At 46.5% G+C, this 22,391-nt stretch overlaps 1 protein-coding gene and 2 long non-coding RNA genes across 4 annotated transcripts; 1 reads left to right on the top strand and 2 right to left on the bottom strand.

Annotated features, from left to right (window-relative positions):
* The first annotated feature begins 829 nt into the window (after positions 1-829).
* On the top strand, positions 830-3,360 carry LOC125553519. The gene has a single exon (XM_048717288.1). It carries the CDS (start codon positions 939-941, stop codon positions 3,042-3,044), a length of 2,106 nt encoding a protein of 701 aa, XP_048573245.1. The 5' UTR covers positions 830-938; the 3' UTR covers positions 3,045-3,360.
* Positions 3,361-10,209: 6,849 nt separating this feature from the next.
* Positions 10,210-17,229, bottom strand: LOC125550609. 2 transcript variants are annotated; one of them, XR_007301713.1, is made up of 5 exons: positions 17,019-17,229; positions 16,857-16,914; positions 15,256-15,315; positions 12,750-15,168; positions 10,210-10,266 (listed from the first exon to the last, which is right to left on the bottom strand). It is a non-coding gene; the product is annotated as an uncharacterized LOC125550609 (long non-coding RNA). The 2 variants fall into 2 exon arrangements; XR_007301712.1 differs by lacking the exon at positions 10,210-10,266 and adding an exon at positions 11,576-11,651.
* A 3,204-nt stretch (positions 17,230-20,433) lies between these two features.
* Positions 20,434-21,024, bottom strand: LOC125553518. Its single transcript, XR_007304095.1, has 2 exons — positions 20,818-21,024; positions 20,434-20,741 (listed from the first exon to the last, which is right to left on the bottom strand). It is a non-coding gene; the product is annotated as an uncharacterized LOC125553518 (long non-coding RNA).
* Between the last annotated feature and the right edge of the window lie 1,367 nt (positions 21,025-22,391).

The raw sequence follows: 22,391 nt of genomic DNA, 5'->3' as shown, positions 1-22,391 counted from the left end.
ATTCTGGTCCTAGGTCGGTTGCCCGACGACTATTATTGTCCTGATGAGAACGAACATAATGACGTTGGCAAGATTATTTGGGGAAGATGGGGCACCTGAAATGCAATGGGGGACATGGAAAGTGAGGAGGATTCATAGGTTTAATTAGTTCAAACTAGGTATGCTAACTTTATGGTGGAACCAACTCACGAGAGTTCCAAGTCGCATTGGTGCTTGTATTTTATTTCCAAGCTTTCCTGCAATTTTGGTTTAGTGGAAAGAGGTGTTTCCATCAATTACGATGTGCATGTGATCACTTTATCAATCTGAAGATATTGTGTCGGTTCAGTCTCTCTCGAAAGTGTTCATAGGGATTGGACTGTATGCGTGTATTAAAAAAAATGAGTGTATGCGAGCGTCTTCGATTGTAATGTGTTAAAAACATGATTCTACTACAAATGTACCTAAATTTTTTAGGCATGGCAGGTCAAACTCCCGAGATGGCAAATTATACTCCTTAGTAATTTTCTTAGCAAGCACATGGCAAATCCTTACCGTGTTCAGTTTTTTGCCAGGAATTGCCGTGATTGCTAAGAAAATTGTCATCCTCGCAACAACATATAATCTACTTAAAAATGTTCGATTTGCCGTGTCTAAAATCTGATGTCTGATTTTCAAGCACTCCAACTTGAATTTCAAAGAAAAATTAAGCAAAACTGAACCACGCAGAATGGCTGCTGCTACTATGTCGGTTCGAAGCACGAGGGAGGGCCCACGCGACGCCGATCAGCCGGATCTGCCGTCGACCAGCCAAGTCGGTTCCTCCCTCCTCTCCCGATCCATATAACCAACCAACGCCTCCCTCCTCCAGATCAAATCAATCCCATCAGATCTCAATTCTTCCTCCCCAGCCTAGCCCGCTCCCTCGATCCCCCCAAAACCCTAGCGCGCTGACCGCCATGGCGACGCAGACGGAGCCCGCTGCGCCGCCGCGCCGCCTCCTCGGCCCTCCCGTCATCCGCGCCGCCCGCCCCTCGCCCGGCCCCGCCGACGTCGCCGCGCCCGCGTCGCACCCCTTCCTCGACCTCCTCGACGCGGCCTTCAACGCGCCGTCCGCCGCGGAGGCCAAGGCCGCGCTCAAGCCGCGGAGGGCGCTCACGGAGAACTGCTCCGCCACGTACGCCAACTCGGGCAACCCCTGCCTCGACCTCTTCTTCCAGGTGGTGCCCGACACGCCGCCCGAGCGCGTGCGCGCGCTGCTCGCCGCGGCGTGGGCGCACGACGCGCTCACGGCGCTCAAGCTCGCCTGCAACCTCCGCGGCGTCCGCGGCACCGGCAAGTCGGACAAGGAGGGCTTCTACGCGGCCGCACTCTGGCTGCACGACAACCACCCGCGCACGCTCGCCTGCAACGTCGCCGCGCTCGCCGAGTTCGGCTACCTCAAGGACTTCCCCGAGCTGCTCTTCCGCCTCATCCACGGCCCCGACGTGCGCAAGGTCGCCAGGGAGGGCGCCGCCGCCGACAAGGTGAGGAGGAAGGAGAAGGACTTCGCCAAGCAGCGGGAGGCCTTGCGGGCTAGCCTGGCCAGCCGCAAGCGCGCCCGCGAGCTGGCCCCTGTGCCGCCCAAGGCCACCTTCGGCGACTTCCTCTCCGCCGCCCTCTCCAAGGCCGGCAGGAAGCCCATGGAGGTGGAGACCGTCCCTGTGTCTGTCACGGTCCAGGAGCCGGCCGAGCAGAAGCCCGAGGAGATGGAGGTGGACGTGGACCAGAAGAAGAAGCCCCGGCGGATGTCCAAGAAGGTCCGGAAGGTGGCCAAGCTCGCCGTGCAGTCGCTGGAGACGTACTACGGCGACAGCGCGTACAGCTTCCTGTTCGAGGCCGTCGCGGACTTCTTCGCCGCCCTCCTCGCTTCGGACCTCGAGCAGCTGGCCGCAGGTGGCAAGAAGAGGAAGATCGGCCTCGCCGCGAAGTGGTGCCCCACGCCGGGCTCGTCCTTCGACCGCACCACGCTGCTCTGCGAGGCCATCGCCCGTCGCCTCTTCCCGCGCGACTCGGACCCCGAGTACGCCCAGCTCACGGACGAGCACTACACGTACCGCGCCCTCCACCGCCTCCGCCGCGAGGTGCTCGTGCCGCTGCGCAAAGTGCTGGAACTCCCGGAGGTGTACATGAGCGCCCAGCGGTGGTCGGAGCTCCCCTACACCCGCGTGGCCTCGGTGGCCATGCGGCGGTACAAGTTCCTCTTCAAGAAGCACGACGAGGAGCGCTTCGACAAGTACCTGGAGGACGTGGAGGCCGGCAAGGCCAAGATCTCGGCGGGCGCGCTCCTGCCGCACGAGATCGCCGCGTCCGCCTTAAGTGGCGTGGAGGACGACGTGTCGGAGCTGCAGTGGCGCCGCATGGTAGACGACCTGCGCTCCAAGGGGGCGCTGAGCAACTGCATCTCCGTCTGCGACGTGTCCGGCAGCATGCACGGCACCCCGATGCATGTGTGCATCGCGCTGGGCGTGCTCACATCGGAGCTCAGCGAGGAGCCCTGGGCAGGCAAGGTGATCACCTTCAGCGAGAGGCCCGAGATCCACCTGATCAAGGGCAAGACCCTTCGGGAGAAGATGAGTTTCGTGGAGAGTATGCAGTGGGACATGAACACCAACTTCCAGGCGGTGTTCGACCAGATCCTCTCCACTGCGGTGGAGGCCCGGCTGGCGCCCGAGAAGATGATCAGGACCATTTTCGTGTACAGCGACATGGAGTTCGACCAGGCGTCGGCGACCGGCGGGTACTATGCTCGCAGCAGGTCGTGGGACACGGACTACGAGGTGATCTGCAAGAAGTTCAGGGCTGCCGGGTATGGCGACGTGGTGCCCCAGATCATCTTCTGGAACCTGCGTGACTCGAAGTCGACGCCGGTGACGTCGACCCAGCCTGGGGTGGCCATGGTGAGCGGCTTCTCCAAGAACTTGCTCAAGATCTTCCTGAAGAACGACGGCGTGGTGAACCCCGAGGCCATCATGATGGAGGCCATCGCCGGCGAGGAGTACCAGAAGCTGGAGGTGTTCGATTAGATCGATTGTCAGTTGTCATGAGCTTAGTCTGATCAGTTCTTTTCAGAATTGGCAGCTGGTGTTGATTCTCAGAATTCGAACCAAATCCATGCCTGCAAATGCAATAGGTTTCCGTCGTTGAACATTATGGTTGTGCTGGTAGGATGATTGGCATGGTTTAGCTTTATCCAGTTTTAGTGATGAATCGTCCTTGATTTGGAGTGCATGAATGAACTTCTGTATTCCGGACAGTGTACTGTTCGTGGTATGATGATTGGACTGGAAGAACGGATTTCTAGTGCTTAATACTGTACGTCCACTGACATATACTGTAGGTAGTTGTATTGCTGATCCAACATCATGCTTCTTTGCTCCTGCATGCCATGGCAGCTTGCTGCTGTTAATTTGCCAGTTCATTTGGATAGCGTATATATACTGCTGAAATACAATTGTTGTGGTGTTCCTGCCCTTTACCAGTTATCTCGGTTTAGTTTGTCGTGGTGTTTTGATTAGCTTCTGTTGAACATGTTGCTTTAGTTGGTACTAGGATAGGAATGTAGTGAGTCTCTTTGATTAGTGTCGTAGGTATGAACTGAATTCAGTTCAGGGCCAGTTTACCTTGAAATTCTCTGTTTCTGCAGGACAAGAGTGCAGGAAACAGAGAATGAATAAAATGGCTTTGAATGGGGAATTGCTCAATTCCTACTACTTCACAGAAAATACATTATTCATAGCCTTAAATCCTTGATTTTTTTTTCATGGGTGGTACTACATCATATAACTAAAAATTGAGTTAGAACATGAACTAACATAAGTTGTTTCTAATTTTTTTTGGAGTTACTGTGTTAGTTGATTTTAACTGTAGTCAGTTGCTTCACAATCAAATGGTGATTGCACCCAGTTGTGGTAGTGGCAATTTTACCTACCTAAGAGCATCTCTAGCCAATCCCCTAAAAAGTAGAGGAGTAAACCACCGAGTTAGCTTTAGCCTTTAGACCTCCTTTGGTTTGTAAGAATTTTGTGGGAATCTCGTAGGATAGGATTTCTATAGACAAAATTTCTTTAGAGCCCTTTCTATCCTCTATATTTCATAGGAAAATAAACGTTAGTCTAGACTCAATGGAAAAATCATATGATGTTAACCAAAGGGCATCTTCTTTCATATTTCTATTCATAGTATTTCAGATGCATGTCATCTTATTTCCTATGACTTTTCTATTGCTATGATTTTCCTATCATATGAACCAACAAAGGAGGCCTTAGTGGAGTAATTTACTCCACTAGTTTTGGCCGGACCTAACCGATTCCCTAAATACAGGGGAGTAAAACTTACAATTGGCTTATGCATTTTGTCAAACACTTGGTACACGTCTCCGCGACGAGCGGCAACAATGTTGACCACACATATTTAACTATTTCACTCATATTCTACAGGTAGATGAAATTTCTTTACACTTAAAAAATTACGTTAGTACTCATTCCGCTCCAAATTACTTATTTTAGATTTATCTAGAGACAGATGTATAATTTGGGACGGAGGTTGTACTAAGTATTGAAATTTCTTCTATATAATATCATAACACATCTCGTTTCATTGTTGGTTGGCGGAAATAAAGGACTTGCATTCTAGGATGCTAACAAATTAGTTGGCCTTGCTTGTGCTTCTTGTGTACCAACATATTGCCTCGTCTGTTTGCTATTCACGTCTTAAGTGTTCTGTGTAATATTCGTTTATTGCCTCCTGGATTATGCATTCAAACACTGCAAAACCAACAAACTAAATTTCAAAAGTAGATAATAATTCTGGAGCATGCTTTTACTGAAGTGTAATCAGTTGCCTGTAGATTGTACCATAAGCCGTAAGGGAATCATCGAGGAAAATTATCAGAAGTTTAAGAAACTCATCTCAGGTTCTTTACAAAACATGCAATTCATAAGCCTATGATTACCCAAAACTTCATTCTTACAGCCTCTGGACTTGGCATGGACCATGCAGTCATGTTCCAGAAAAGGTAACAAAAAAACGGCCAACATTGGCATGATTTGACATTTCTATTCACCTATGGTGTCGGGCCCACACGTGGACCGTGCCATCCTTATTTCCTGCAGATATCTCGGTTGTCTTCTCAACTTGGCGGTCAGCCCCGATAGGGCCTCTGCAACTGTTTGTGTTATTTGGGGTTCACCGGATTTGAGCAAGAAGATCAGTTTGGTCCTCATAGATTTCAGCAAGCTTTTTACCATTGCAAATGTTGGTTACATTGATTAGTCCATCTCCGAACTCTGCAATAACAATGCCATTATCAGAACAACCTGATATTGATCCTGAACTGATGTGGTAGTTGTAGGGATGCAGAATCAGTTTATCTGGACCTGAGCGGTAGTAATGGGGACGCAAAACATCATGGCACGGCGAACCATGGCTCTAATGTCGTCCCGACTATTGTTTCAACATGGACGGCTATTGGCAATGTCCTTGGGGTACATGGCCTGCAACTCCGCAGCTGCGGCACACATAGCCGGGTGGAGGTGCCTCACCTTCAATCTGAAAGAACATGTTAAATTATATTCTAAACAAATTCACAGAACAATGCAAAAATTATAGTGGAATAGTATAGTTCACATATTCACAAACACAAGGTAAATGATCTGTTACAATTTGTATTGAAATCTCCTAGGAGTTCAAAGGCTGGAAACAATCTTCTAGTTTGATTGTCAAAAAAGTTCAAGAATACCAAAAAGAAAAGAAACCTGGTCTTAGCAAAGCATGAACACCTACACGCTCTTTTTCATCATAACAATGGCTTTGATCTTTTAAGAGAACCTTTTCAGACTATCTGCTAGCATAATCATAACTCAAAAGGACTTGACACTGAAGACACAAAATTTCTGCATTACCATTATGGCGTCCTGATGTAAACCTTCCAGCAGCTTGTCCTCTCTTAGATGACTGCTCTTCCCTACATGCAATGCACCATTAAATATGATCATTAGAGAGGGTGCCAAAAAATCTAGCCGCTGATATATGCGAGAGAAGGAAATGTTGTATTCTAACCATTTGAGTTCAACTGCATCAATCACAGCTGCGATTGCAGCATCTTCATCCATGACTTTCCGTCTGCAAATAGTGGTACAATATTAGTATATGCAAAAGAAGAACATCTTCTTCGCCATCGGTTAATGCCCTACAAGGTTCAGCTTAAGCAATTGAGCTAAAGACCTCCCAAAGTTAGACCGACGTTAATATCTGTATGGAGAAAGAGTGACATATAGAACATCTACTGTAAAACAGTATGCATATCATTTTGGTTCATTTTTTGAAGGAAACATGCAGAAAAGGGAAGAGAGAGTGCCTTGTCAGTCTCTATTTTCAACAAACACAAATTGTTAAGAACGTAAGATCGTTGCTCAATTCCCACTGCTTCACAGAGAAACACGTTACTCATAGCCTTAAATCCTTGATTTTTCTCTGTGTGGTACATCATATAACTAAAATTTGAGTTAGAACATGAACTAACATAAGTTGTTTCTAATTATTTTTGGAGTTGCAGTGTGGGTTGATTTTAACCGTAGTCAGTCCCTTCCTTTTCTATGTGCTAAACTTTCACAATCAAATGGTGATTGCATCCAGTTGTGCCGGTGGCAATTTTACCTACCTAATACACTATCAGTAGCATTCGTATTTCGGTATGTCCAAGAGCACAAACAAATATATTTAATTGTTTAACTCATATTTTACAGGTAGATAAAATTTCATTACATTTTAAAAAATTACGTTATAGTACTAAGTATTGACATTTCTTCTATATAATATTGTAAAGAATCTCGTTTTATTGCTGGTTGGCCCCTACCATATAGCATTTCTGCAAAGATCAGAAATAAAGGACTTCCATCCTAGGATGCTAACAAATTAGTTGGCCTTGCTTGTGCTTCTTGTGTACCAACATATTGCCTCGTCTGTTTGCTATTTACGTCTTAAGTGTTCTGTGTGATATTCGTTTATTGCCTCCTGGACTATGCATTCAAACACTGCAAAACCAGCAAACTAATTTGCAAAAGTAGACAGTAATTCTGGAGCATGCATTTACTGAAGTGTGATCAGGTGCCTGTAGAAAGCCGTAAGGGAATCCTTGAGGAAAATTAACATAAGTTCACGGAACTCATCTCAAGTTCCTTAGAAAATATGCAATTGATAAGCCTATGATTTCCCAAATCTTGCATTCTTACAACATCTGGACTTGGCATTGACCATGCAGTCAGGTTCCAGAAAAGGTGAGAAAAAAGGCCAACTTTGGCATGATTTGAGATTTCTACTCACCTACGGTGTTGGGCCCACATGTGGACCATGCCATCCTTATTTCCAGCAAGTATCTCGGTCGTCTTCTCAACTTGGCGGTCACCCCCGATAGGGCCTCTGCAACTGTTTGTGTTATTTGGGGTTCACCGGGTTGAGCAAGAAGCTCAGTTTGGCCCTCATAAATTTCAGCAAGCTTTTTTCGTTGCAAATGTTGGTTATATTGATTAGTCCACCTCCGAACCCTGCAATAAAAAAAGTCATTATCAGAACTGAGCGGTAGTATTAGGGATGCAAAATCAGTTTATTTGGACTTGAGCGGTAGTAATGGGGACGCACATCATGGCACGGCGAACCATGGCTCGAATGTTGTCCCGACTATTGTTTCAACATGGATGGCTATTGGCAATGTCCTTGGGGTACATGACTCCCACCAACGGAATTAGCACCCAGTACATTATCTCTTGCCACTTCTTTTCGCAAGCATTCATTTTTGTTGGTGCATGATCTGAATTCATTACAAATATAGGTGGTTCCCCTCGCTGAAAATAGTGGCGCTCTGATAGGTTGAGGTCATCTCTTGCCTATTGCGTTGCAGAGGGAGGTGCGGAAACATGGCATGTTGGCTAGGCCTATCCTAGAGAAGCATGCTTGCTAACAAGTTGGTATTCTCCAATCTCTCACATATTAAACATTTTGAACATATAATACTAATGAAATATGGGGGAGAATAACTTGGTAAAGCACAAAGATTGGTTACTACCTAGATAGCTAGCTCATTGACGCACATTCAGCTAGCAAATGGAACCAGTGGAAGGTATATATAGAAGCTTTCATCTATGCAATAATGAACGATGCCCACATATGGGCTGATGTGTACATAGGAACTCGAAATGCATGATAATGTCTAAATTGCATGAACACATCACGCAACTGTTCTGCATAGAAGCCACAACTATTAGTTCTGAGAATTTAGTCATCACAATTCACAACTGCTCTGCATAAAGTCCGTTTGCTATCTAGAGCATGTATATTGTACATACGTACACGCTGCACGTTTGCGAGGCTTTGCTTCCATGTACAGCATATATGCTCAGTAGTTGAATGCATTTTGTTGGGGTTTCAAGAACATTTGAACACCAATTGAAAATATATTTGCAACGTACTCCTACACAATAGCACTGTACGCACACAAACCAACAAGCACAACCATCGATCAGGCATGGTACATGTCCAGGAACAGGTCGACCTCGTAGACGAGGGACTCCGGCGTGGGGCTGCCGGCGCGCGTCATGACGCAGTACCCGCGCGCCATCCTGAAGGTGCCGGTGCCGCCCACCACGGCGCGCTCGATGGCGCTCGTGAAGCTCAGCACGGGGCCCAGCATGGCCAGAGTGCTCCCGCGGCGCTCGCCGGCCGTGAAGACGAGGTTGATCGCCGATTGCGCGCCCGGCGGGCTCACGAGCCCCGCGCTGACGAAGAGGCCCTGGTACCGGCGGACGAGCGACGAGTTCCTCGCGTCCGGCCCGTAGCGCAGCTCGTCGTCGAGCACGCCGACCGCCCCGAACGTCGCGTCGGCGCCCAGAGGGGACGGCACCGCCGTGAGCGTCGTGGCGTTCGGGCCGGCGAAGGTCTCGTGCATGTACAGGTGGATGTGCGTGAGGCCGCCGGCGCGCGCTGGGAGGTAGGGCGCCGTCCACAAGGCCAGCAGGAGGACGAGCAACAGCGACGGCAAGGAGGGGGTCATGGTGATCAGAATTCAGAACGTGTAGGGCGTGTAGCAAGTAGCAACTGATATTTCAGTTTCAGCTGAGGGTGTGCAACGTTCCTGCCGATGGATTCAGCTTGCTCATAACGCTCCGTAGGCTTCATGCCTTCATCGGCTCGTTGAGGGACCGAGCCTGAGTATGACCTGCAGGCTAACAATAGACCTGCATCTGCATGCCCGTATATGTAGCTGTCACAACTAACAAATTAATTAAGACATTCATTTTATATAGTTTCAAAAAAAAAACAAGTATTTTTTAGCTAGCAGTGTTATCTACTTCTTTGACCATCTGGTTGACCACCTTTGCAACCATCATGAAGTTAGTGTTTTATTTAGATATCGGGATATATTTTTTGTAGATTTTATTTAGTGTGTTTACGGGACTGTCTATTTAACATTCGACTGATTTCCAATTGACTTTCATTCAAATTTTCTGACAAGTAAAGAGATGACATCTGTATGTCCAAAACACAGACGATACTTGTATGTTTGTATGTCCAACAAAACGGGCCGGACTAAAAGTTCTTACCCGGTTCTCACCGAACCAAAACATAACCCGATTCATTTCTGCTCAACTACGCAACCAACCAGGCCCTCCTGGACCACAAAACACGCCTAACAAAAAGAGAACAAAAGTAGGATTATCAGGTTTTACATAACACCAACACTCTCCTACTCTTTTTTGCTCACCCTTATAATATACAAACATCTTTTACGTGAACTTGTCTGCAGAAAACATCAAAGAATCTAATGAAAAAAAATGGAATCATTAGGTTCTAACTGTGATGCCCCCGATTCAATCGTACACTAATCATACACGCAAACGTGTACGATCAAGATCAGGGACTTACGGGAAGATATTACAACACAACTCTACAAATAAAATAAGTCATACAAGCATCATATTATAAGCCAAGGGCCTCGAGGGCTCGAATACAAGAGCTCGATCATAGACGAGTCAGCGGAAGCAACAATATCTGAGTACAGACATAAGTTAAACAAGTTTGCTTTAAGAAGGCTAGCATAAACTGGGATACAGATCGAAAGAGGCGCATGCCTCCTGCCTGGGATCCACCTAAACTACTTCTGGTCGCCGTCAGCGGGCTGCACGTAGTAGTAGGCATCTCCCGAGTAGTAGTAGTTGTTATCAACGGTGGCGTCTGGCTCCTGGACTTCAACGTCTGGTTGTAGCAATCGGATATAGGAAAGGGGAAAAGTGAAAGAAAAGCAACCGTGAGTACTCATCCAAAGTACTCGCAAGCAAGGAGCTACACCACATATGTATGCATTGGTATCAAATGGAATAAGGGTATCATATGTGGACTGAACTGCAGAATGCCGGAATAAGAGGGGGATAGCTAGTCCTTTCGAAGACTACGCTTCTGGTAACCTCCATCTTGCAGCAGGAGAAGAGAGTAGATGGTAAGTTCACCAAGTAGCATCGCATAGCATAATCCTAACCGATGATCCTTCCCTCGTCGCCCTGAGCGATCACCGGTTGTATCTGGCACTTGGAAGGGTGTGTTTTATTAAGTATCTAGTTCTAGTTGTCATAAGGTCAAGGTACAACTCCAAGTCGTCCTGTTACCGAAGATCACGGCTATTCGAATAGATTAACTTCCCTGCAGGGATGCACCACATAACCCAATACGCTCAATCCCATTTGGCCGGACACACTTTCCTGGGTCATGCCCGGCCTCGGAAGATCAACACGTCGCAGCCCTACCTAGGCACAACAGAGAGGTCAGCACGCCGGTCTAAATCCTATGGCGCAGGGGTCTGGGCCCATCGCCCATTGCACACCTGCACGTTGCGTACGCGGCCGGTGAGCAGACCTAACAACCTCCATTACAAAGGAAGTTGCGTTACGCGGTCCAACCCGGCGCGCGCCGCTCAGTCGCTGACGTCACGAAGGCTTCGGCTGATACCACGACGTCGAGTGCCCATAACTGTCCCCGCGTAGATGGTTAGTGAGTATAGGCCAGTAGCCAGAATCAGATCAAATACTCAGATCTCGTTAAGCGTGTTATTTGAAGTAACCGCGAACGCCGACCAGGGCCAGGCCCACCTCTCTCCTAGGTGGTCTCAACCTGCCCTGTCGCTCCACCTCAAAGTAACAGTCGGGGGCCACCGGGAACTCAGGCCCACCACTACCTGGATGGAGCCACCTGCCCCTTCAGCCCCCATCTCCAAACAGTATCACCGGTAATGTAACAGTGTAAAGTATAAAGTATATGCCCGTGATCACCTCCCGAAGTGATCACGGCCCAATAGTATAGCATGGCAGACGGACAAGAGTGTAGGGCCACTGATGATAAACTAGCATCCTATACTAAGCATTAGGATTGCAGGTAAAGGTAACAACAGTAGTAGCAAGGACAGGCTATGCATCAGGATAGGATAACGGAAAGTAGTAACATGCTACACTACTCTAATGCAAGCAGTATAGAGGAGAGTATGCAATATCTGATGATCAGGGGGGGGGGCTTGCCTGGTTGTTCTGGCAAGTAGGAGGGGTCGTCTTTGATGTAGTCGAACACACGAACATCGGCAGCGGTCTCAGAGTCTACCGGAAAGAAGGTACGGAGGGGGAATACAATAAATAACAGAGCAATCAAATGTAACACAAAGCAAGACGCAGCAATACGTTGTGCTAGGGGTGACCTAACGCAGGGATAGGTGATACCGGCGAAAAGGAAAACATCCAGGAAAGTATTCCCGGTGTTTGGCATATTCGGACAAACGAACCGAAGGGGGAAGATTGCAGGTTCGCTGTGATGGGGCATGTGGCATGTAGGTAGATGGCGTATTCGGATTCGTCTTATTTTTCTGAGCATTTTTCATTTATAGAATATTTTGATCCGAGTTACGGTTTAATATCTATGAATTTACAAAGTTTTAAAGGGTTTTCTAAATTGTCTTAATTCAAAATTAAGCGTCTAAATACTTTTGTCACATGGGGCTGTCCTAGCCAGGGTGTATGACAGTGGGGCTACAGGGTCTAGTCAGCAGTAGTTGACCATTCAATGTTGACTAGTCAACAGGGCCCAAGGGCCCACATGTAATTGACACATGTGCTAAAAGACTTAACTAAACTAGTAAAAAAAATAAACAAGGGGGGGCACTGGTCATTGGGCCATCTAACTAATCTACCAATTAACAGGGCTAATCCCACCTAACCAGGCCGGCCCCTACGTCTAGCACCCCAAGGCCAACGCTGGGCGCTCGTTCCAGCCAGCGAGGCCAGCGCCGGCGTGCGGAGGAAAGCAGGGCGCGGCCCTGGCAGGTGCGTACAACAGCGATGACAGGCTGAGCGTGCAGCAGAGGGAAGCTACAGCGCGCGGGGTGGCAAGCGGATGCGGGGCAGCAACAGCGATGGCGCTGCAGAAGCAACAGGGGGCGGCGACAGCAGCAGAAGTAGCAACGGGCAGCAGTGGCTGCGGGCGTCGCGAGTAAGTAGCAGCTGCAGGAGCAGCGGCAAGCGAGCGTCAGCTGCGGCAGCAGGAGCGGCTGTGCCTGCGTGCGGGAGCGCAGCCACGGGTGGCCAGAGGCACGCGTGAGCGCGACCACGCAGCGGTGAGCGCGAGCTCCGGCGCGACGGCGTACAGGTTCTACGGCGACGAATTCAACGGGGAAAAGAGTGGGAATCGGTGGAGGTACTCACCCCGGAGTTAATGGTGAGCTCGAGGAGGTTGGGGGCGAACCGGAGGGGCGGCACGACGGCGAGAGGCATGCGGTGGACGATGGGGAAGAAGGCTCGATCCCGACGATTGACGGCGCCCCGGCTCGAACTAGTGGTTGTAGTCGAAGTAGAGGAGCCCGGCGCGTCTCCTGGCAAGGTGTCAGCCCGCGGGGAACTCGGTGGCCATTGTAACGATGGGGCGGCGGCGATTGCGTCTTTGGGCGCGGACGAACTCGAGGGGGAGAGAGACGAGCGAGGGGAACGGGCGTGCTAGGGTTACAGGGGAAGAGTGAGGGGGTGCAGGGGCTTGCTCTTATCCCCTCCGTTGAACCGCAGGATCAACGACGCGTGTGCATCGGCGGCGTTGACGTGCGTGCTGCGTCCATGGCGCCTCTGGTGAACACAGGAAGGAGATGACCGCTGTGGTGGGTTGGGCCGGTACTGTAGCTAGTGGGCTCAAGTGCACAGTGCACTTTAGCTCTTGTTCTTTTCTTATTGTTCTATAACTTTTATTCTTTCTGTTTTGACTTTAATTTTAATAGTAAACTAGTTTTATAAAATGTGAAACTTGGTCCATAAATAGTGTTGCTAATTTAGAATCTGCCACAAAAAGGTTTCGGAGTTACATAAATGTTTTGGAATTTTACAATTTGGAAAGGCATTTTAAGTTACTGTTTTGACCCTGTTTTAATTATTTTTTGGGGGCATTTAAATACCTTATAAAATGTTGGTTATTATATGTTAATTACTTAGAGAATATTTGCAACCCAACGAACATTTTGTCTTTTAAATTTTGAAGAAAACAATTTGACATGCAATTTGAATTTGAATTTGAGTTTGATTTGGAACAAAGTGATGATTGGGAAACTAATTGTGATGACTTGGCAGTCATTAGCAGGGGATTACTGTAGCCTAATTATCCGGGCGTCACACTAACTGACTGAAAGCAACACTGAAATTTATTTAGATCAGGGTAAAAACAGTGAACCAAACAGGAAATACAGAGTTAAAAAAGCATTCTAAATACACATGAAAATATGTGATGCATTACAGTGTAATGTAGCTGCAATTTACATTGTCAGAAATCCAGGAAATTAGAGATAAAGCATGGACTATGATAAATGTGGGATATTGCATTAAGACAACTGAGGATATGCAGTGAAAAAAATCAGAGGAGCTCCACTGTAAATACCTACAGTATATACAATGTAAAAAGTGGGGTGTTTACAGAGTGTAATTCCCTAAAATAATCTTAGGTATTGCACTGTAATACCTACAACTTTTACAGTGACTATTCTGTAAATTACACATAAAAAATTACATTGAAATCAAACTGAAAAAGCACACTGCAGGAATGACAACAATGAAGTAGGCACAAAGACAACATTTTAGACACATCAGAGAAAATTCACTGAGTAAATAAGTAGAAATTGCAGTGCAAACACCAAGGAATGACAACAATGAAAAATCACAGGAAATTACAATGTGAACACCAAGGATTTACAGTGACTAAAGCTCTGGAATTACAGTATACATTCTAAGGAATTACTCTGAAAGTAAAGCACAGTGAAGGACCACATGAATTATAGTGCTTCACAAGGAAAATTTACAGTCTAAATACACATGAATTACTATAAAATAAGTACAGCAAAATACAATCTAAGAACGCAGAAATTAACCAGAAGCAAATCAGGGCATTCTGGCAAATTACAGTAAGCACCTTGTGGGAACATGTATTGACAATGTCACAAGAGTTTCTTGTTCATATTATTGCAAATATTGACATTTACTTTTTCAAAATTGCAGATGGGAAGCAAGCAAAGAACAATAACTGAACTTGATATACTCACAATGACACAAGAACTCGTTCTAAATGTGAGATAAAATAGCAAATAATGATCTCAGAAACTTGAAGAAAAATGCTATGTACATAATAATGAAAAGTTGGCAATCTATTGCAGGAAACATTTTCATTTACTGCTCCCCTACAATCTGACATTATATACAACGCAAAAGACCTAGTTATCTACATGATGGAACTAGCAAAAGCAAAGCGTGAAGAAATCAAAACTACAATACAGTACATACATTACAGCAAACCCAGCTCCATGACTTCATGAGCACATATATAATACAAAAAAACAGGGGAGGAAATACTCTGATAATTACATTTAATTTGCAGAGGAAAAGCACTGAAATTCCATGAGATGTGCAAACAAACAATAAGATACATAAGCAAAAAAGATTAATTATGGCCTAAATACAGAACTACGACACTGGGAAACTGCAGTGCAACAGTAAAGAGAGGAACAGACTAAAGCCATCAGAGAGTTTAGTATAACAATGGGGGCTGACAACATTCCTTCTTCAAGCACATGATAATTTCCTCTTCAATGATTCACTTTATGCAAAAACAAAAAAAGACAAGGGTCAATCCAAACAAAGATCATAAAAAACACAATCAACTACTTCAAGAAAAAGAACACACATGATTCATATATAACTTGAATAGAGCGTTGTCAAAGCCTCCATTATCACCAAGAAGTCCCTGAAAAAAGTCAACAGACCCAAATTAAAAATCTGAAATAGAGAAGAAAGAAGAAAATAAAAACTAAAGAAGAAGAAACAAATAAGTACCAATGACATAGCATTAGAACCATCGTGCGCGAAGTCATTAAGCACAAATGGAACATTCAAAGAATATGCACTCTCAATAGATGATACTAATGGAATGTCCTGGTGAGAGACTTTCCGTAGCCTACCCATTAGAATAAAAAGCAAAACAAATCATAAAAAAAATGAGAAACATATCCGAGAGCTAGCTCTAAACACATGAATATGGCATAGGAATGTAGCTCAAAAATTGCGGAGAATGAAATAAAATTACAGAGAAATGCAGCTGAAATTTACAATCAAATTACAGTGAAAAACTAGGGAATTACAGTGTAAATCTCAGTCAAATTACAGAGTAAATCTGACGCAAATTCCAATGTAAATCTTGATCAAATTACAGTGTAATATCTGGGACATATCACAATGCAAATCTGGGGAATTACAGTGTAAAACTCAGTCAAATTACATAGTAAATCTGAGGCAAATTCAGTGGAAATCTCAGTCAAACTACAGTGTAATATGTGCGACATATTACAGTGCAAATATGGGGAATTACAGTGAACGCAGTCAACTTACATAGTAAATCTAGGCAAATTCCAGTGTAAATCTCGGTCAAATTACAGTGTAATATCTGAGACATATTACAGTGCAAATCTAGGGGATTACATTGTAAATTTGGTCAAATTACAGAGTAAAAGTAGCTGAAATATACACAGAAAACGGAGGGCATATAACAGTGTAAAATCTAGGGGATTGCAGTGTAAATCTCGGTCAAATTACGGAGTAAAAGAAGCTGAAACATACATAGTAAATCTACGGCATATTGCAGTGTAAATCTAGGGGATTACAGTGCAAATCTCGGGCATATTATAGTGTAAAAGAAGCTCACATTTACAAAGAAACTCTGTGGCATACTACAGTGCATATCTGGGACATACTAGGCATATTACACTGCCTACCTAATATTTGGAGATTAAAAGGCTACACTGGATATACCACACTGCAAAATCTAACACTAAAAAACAGAACAAATTACAGTGCTACTACACATGGAATTACAAAGTAAATGCCGAGGAATTACAATGATAGTGCACAGAGAAATACATGGGATTACCCTTGAGACTACACTGCTCACTCTGCAAACATCTCACACGGGAATAAGCACTGGAAAAGCCTAACACAGGGAAACAATTAATACTACCAAAATACAAACAACTACAACCAAAATCAGGAGGGTTGGAGTAGAACTGCCATGAACCAACCAGACCAAGAAAATATAGAGCCTACCTATCCAGCAGAAATTACTGAACCCTAACCACAAGAACAACCCTCTGATGACACCTACCACCGCCTATAACCGATGGGATCAAAACATGGAGACCTAAAACCTAACAGCGGAACCACAACCCAGAACAACAGACTAATTCATACATCTACAAAAAAAGCAGAGGAGGAACCAACGGAATCTACACATACCCCGAAGCTGAACAAATAGCTGCGTCTACAAGAGCTTTCCACAACAATACCCTGGAACCTACACACACCAGGAAGCCAAGCAAAAACAGAGTTAGATCTAGAAGCTAAGGGGCAAAAACATGCGAAATCACACAGGGGGAGGGGGAGATGAGAACAACGAACCATGGCAACCGTGAATCAAAGAGAAAATTAAGCTCCAGCAGGGGGAAAGGGGACGGAATCGCCTCCTCTTCTCCACCGCTCTACGTCTAGCTCTCTCTCTATCAAATCGAAAACTATCGAACACTACCGCATGAAATGGGCAAGGGAAATGCGCAGAAAAAACCAGACAGAAAACCACACCTGGCGAGCGGCGGAAAAACGGGCTGGAGCCAAACGAAACGTGCGCCCGATAAGAAAAACAGACCCAAAACGACAACTCTCAGCGCGAATCTTAACACGAGATTGAACGGACACAGATTTGAATGAAAGCCAATTACAAAACACTCGACTGAAAAATAGCAAAACCGTTTATTTATTTATTCGAATGAAGATGCACAGAATATACTGTACAAGAAGGAAATTGTGTTGAGTCATAAGAGTGGCAAATATATCCGCTGAGAAGATACACGAGGAGGAGCGGCCCAATGATGTTTTTGGGAAAGTCTTTTCCCTGATAATAAAGCACGGTTGACTCCATGAGTTCACCGTCACAATACGCTTCTTTCCCTAATTTTATGCTTTCAGTTTGAATTTAAAATATATTTGAGGTGGTACTAAATTTTGAGCTTCGTGCATCGCCTGATCGAGCAAGCGATCGAGCATCCTCCCATCTCACACGTCCGGCCCACCTTGACCTGTCCATGAAATCAAGTAATTCAGGCCTCTTCTTTTCACGTCTCACACATATGGGCCAAGTTGGGCCGTCGCTCGAGGACTAAGTTGTTGCCAAAAAGAAAGATGCGGCAGCAAGAATCGAAATCGCAACCTGCGTTTGGATAAAATTACATGGTCCAACAGACCTATCTCATGGTTGTTGAAAACAACGTCTCAGTTCTTTATATATGCGGTGGGGGGCTCCAAAAATGGAGCTTTCAAATACCTAAAGGATTATTTGTGGAGTAAGGTCCAAGGGTGGATTGAACAAACCATATCAAGTGCTGGAAAAGAGGTTTTGATCAAGGCTGCAGCCCAAGCAGTTCCTGTATATTCAATGTCTTGTTTCAGGTTGCCACAGGGACTATGCGAGCACTTAGATATGTTGATCAGGAAATTCTGGTGGGGGAGCAAGGATGGAAAGAGAAAACCAAGTTGGGTCTCTTGGGAAACAATGACACAACCTAAGAGCATGGGTGGTCTAGGTTTTAAGGATTTTGAGCTTTTTAACCTTGCTCTGCTTGCGAAACAAGCATGGCGTATACTACAGACGCCGGAATCTTTGAGTGCAAGGATCTTGAAGAGCATTTATTTTCCCAATGGGTGTATCTTATCAGCAGAAGTTGGAAGTCACCCCAGCCAAATTTGGCGCTCTATTATTGAGGGACGGGACATACTCAAACTTGGGCTGATTAGACGCATAGGAAATGGTGAGACAACCAATATCTGGGTGGACAATTGGATCCCCAGGGATGTGATGATGAGGCCATATGGGAGGAGATCTACCAACCCCCCCCCCCCCCCGATCTTGTTTCTGCCTTGATCGACCGCACAACAGCTACATGGAATTAGGAGAGGTTGGAGGAAGTTTGCATACCAATAGATATCCAGGCTATTGTCCAAATTCCAATCTGCACTTTAAATATCCCGGATAGATGGGCTTGGAACTTTGAAAGAAATGGAAGTTTTACCGTTAGGTCGGCCTACAGGATGTTGGTGATCACAAAATACAGAAGATGCATGTGGATGGATGGGAGTGCGGGCTCATCAAGCACTGACAGAGATGAGCAATCTTGGAAACTCCTCTGGGGAACTCAAGTACCTGGGAAGATACGTATGTTTTTGTGGAGATTAGCACACCACTCCATCCCAATTGAAGATGTGAGGGCGAAGAGGAATATGGCAACAACGAGTGCTTGCAGCTTTTGCGGTGCGGAGGACTCATGGCGACACTCGTTACTCGAGTGCTCAATGGCAAGATGCGTATGGGCTTTGGTTGATGGGGAGCTGGCGGAACATCTATGCGAAACGACCAAGCCTAGCGCTAAGCATTGGTTATTCACAATGAAAGACACGCTATCGCATGCAACATTCGTGAAGCTATCGGTAACCCTGTGGGCAATTTGGTGGCGAGGAGGAAAGCAATACATGATGAAATTTTCCAGAGTCCTTCAGCTACTCACTTGTTTATATGCAATTTTATTAGAGAACTTGATATCCTTTCAGTTAAAAAGGTCATTCAGCAGGAAGTCAATGGGGCGGGTGCACAGCGACCCAAAGCACCCCCACCGCTTCATGAAAATTCATGTTGATGCTAGCATTGCAAGAAACCAGAGCAGAGGAGCTGCCTCGGCCGTGTGCAGAGATGCTAATGGGAATTATGTTGGAAGCTCCTCGCTGGTCATCGAGGGATTAAGCAATGCTACAACTATGGAAGCAATTGCTTGCAGGGAGGCTCTCTCCTTGGCAGATGATCTGATGCTACAGAACTTTGTTGTGGCGTCCGACTCGAAGCAGATTGTGGGTGAGATCAATAATGGCGCCAATGGTGTACACGGAGCCATTTTATCAGAGATAAAGAATAGGGCTCTTTTGTTTAACTGCACTTTTACTTTTGAAGGCCGAGCGGTTAATCGCGACGCCGATAGGTTAGCCAAGTTTTCAAACTCTTTAGATCAGGGAAGACATGTTTGGTTGTTGCAACCCCATGATCCAATTGTAATGCCACTCCATGTGGAGTTTGATCAATAAAACTTGGTGATACCCCTCAAAAAAAGTTCTTTATATATAGTACCACCTCGCGTCTTTACCTGCAATAACACCAGTTTATATACATCTGTGAATTCAAATCAATAAACAGCCTTGAGGATTAAAACGGAGAAGAGGGTAAACAATGGGACCGTTCTTCTCTGGAAAGAACCAAGAGACTTGGAAAGGAAGCGGTCAGCTGCGTGCTTTAATGGAAGAATTAAGAAGGCCCTGAAAAGGAAGGAAATCGATTAACCAGACCCGAAATTCTGGCATGCAAGTATTGTTTATGTATTTCCTTCCTGCTGCCCCCACACCCTAATCTCGCATGCATAGTAACGGGATGCCTACCTTGCACACTTCTAAGTGGACACACCACATGTCCTCCAAGTTTGGCAGAAGTTTTTTTCATATTTGAATAATCAAACTTTTTCTATATCTTCAGGTCATTGGAGTCGTAGATTTCAGATCATCTAGACATCACACAAGTTGCTAAAAGAAAGAAAATGTATTATTTTCCTCCATTTTTGAATCTAAATATTTGTATTTTTTAATGTTACTAGAGATGAGAGTAATCGTATTTGTCATGTTTGTTGGAGTTGGATATAAAAAATGGCACATAATGCCACATGGTGTAGATTTTTTTTTTGCCCGTTGCAAGCACGAGCATTTGGACTAGTAAATCCAATATTTCTTTTCTGACCAACAGGGTCTCCTCGGTCTTCATTCCATTGAAACGAAATCAAAAAGTAAATCCAGTATAAATCTCTATCTCTACCTACTAATAAAGCACGGAACGCTTCTGGTCGTACGTCGTCGGCATTTTTACAGAAAATCTCCTGCTGTTTTGGGTATTCAACCCGCAGTACTATTATAAGTCAACCCGAAGCGGTACTGACAAGAGAGAAAAAGAAATATGCCGTTGTGTGTCGCCGGCCCACCCCCACGCCGATACGCGCCGTCGGTGCATCAGTTGGACGAGGTGCCTGGCCTCCTTGCGAGCTGCGAGCCAAAAAGAAGTAGTGAGGTTCACTCAAAAGAAAAGCAGTGAGGATGAGCGGTGCAGGATCGGTCGGACCTGGGGGCATGCATCATGCATGGCGCATGTGGCGGAGGAAGGCTGTGGGCGTCTGAATCGAGTCGGAGGCGAGGCTGTTGGCTGGATCCGGAGCACGGTCCGGCTACTGGGCGGGTGGCCAGATCGGGCGACGGCAGAAGAGCTCCAGGGGGCCCATCCATGGCTGTCCTCACCGACGCGGGGGGCGGGGGGGGGGGGGGCGCGGGGGGAGCCACGCGATCTAGCAGCGACGGATCGAGACGGAGAGGCGGCGACTCCGTTGCCGGGCCCTGAAAGAAAACGTGTTGAGAGAGAATTAGAGAGAGAAGGGAGAGAGGGAGGGGCGGGCATCGGCTTGGCCTGCTTGGCGCGCGGTTTGGAGGAGGCAGGGCCCTTACCTCGGATCTGGCGCACGTCCCTAGGGCCGTGCGGAGGACAGGAGGAGGAAGAGAGATGGGGGGTGTGGTGTGACGCCCCGATTCAATCGTTACACTATCGTTCTGGCACTTGGAAGGGGTGTGTTTTATTAAGTATCCGGTTCTAGTTGTCATAAGGTCAAGGTACAACTCCAAGTCGTCCTGTTACCGAAGATCACGGCTATTCGAATAGATTAACTTCCCTGCAGGGGTGCACCACATAACCCAACACGCTCGATCCCATTTGGCCGGACACACTTTCCTGGGTCATGCCCGGCCTCGGAAGATCAACACGTCGCAGCCCTACCTAGGCACAACAGAGAGGTCAGCACGCCGGTCTAAATCCTATGGCGCAGGGGTCTGGGCCCATCGCCATTGCACACCTGCACGTTGCGTACGCGGCCGGAAGCAGAACTAGCCCTTAATACAAGAGCAGGCTTACGGTCCAATCCGGCGCGCGCCACTCAGTCGCTGACGTCACGAAGGCTTCGGCTGATACCACGACGTCGAGTGCCCATAACTGTCCCCGCGTAGATGGTTAGTGCGTATAGGCCAATAGCCAGACTCAGATCAAATACCAAGATCTCGTTAAACGTGTTAAGTATCCGCGAACACCGACCAGGGCCAGGCCCACCTCTCTCCTAGGTGGTCTCAACCTGCCCTGTCGCTCCGCCACAAAGTAACAGTCGGGGCCGTCGGGAACCCAGGCCCACCTCTACCGGGATGGAGCCACCTGCCCCTTCAGCCCCCAACTCCGAACAGTACCACAGGTAATGTAACTGTGTAAAGTATATAGTATATGCCCGTGATCACCTCCCGAAGTGATCACGGCCCAGTAGTATAGCATGGCAGACGGACAAGAGTGTAGGGCCACTGATGGAACACTAGCATCCTATACTAAGCAGTAGGATAGCAGGTAATGGTAACAACAGTAGTAGCAAGGACAGGCTATGCATCAGGATAGGAATAACGGAAAGCAGTAACATGCTACACTACTCTAATGCAAGCAGTATAGAGAAGAGTAGGCGATATCTGGTGATCAAAGGGGGGGGCTTGCCTGGTTGCTCTGGCAAGAGAGAGGGGTCGTCAACACCGTTAGTCGAACTGGGGGTTCGCCGGCAGCCTCAGGTCTACAGAAGAAGTAACGGAGGAGAACACAATAAATAACAGTGCAATCAA

This window comes from Triticum urartu, chromosome 4 (assembly GCF_003073215.2).
Source record: "Triticum urartu cultivar G1812 chromosome 4, Tu2.1, whole genome shotgun sequence".
In the NCBI taxonomy this organism is placed as follows: domain Eukaryota; kingdom Viridiplantae; phylum Streptophyta; class Magnoliopsida; order Poales; family Poaceae; genus Triticum; species Triticum urartu.
This window is presented reverse-complemented; position numbering and strand designations above follow the sequence as displayed.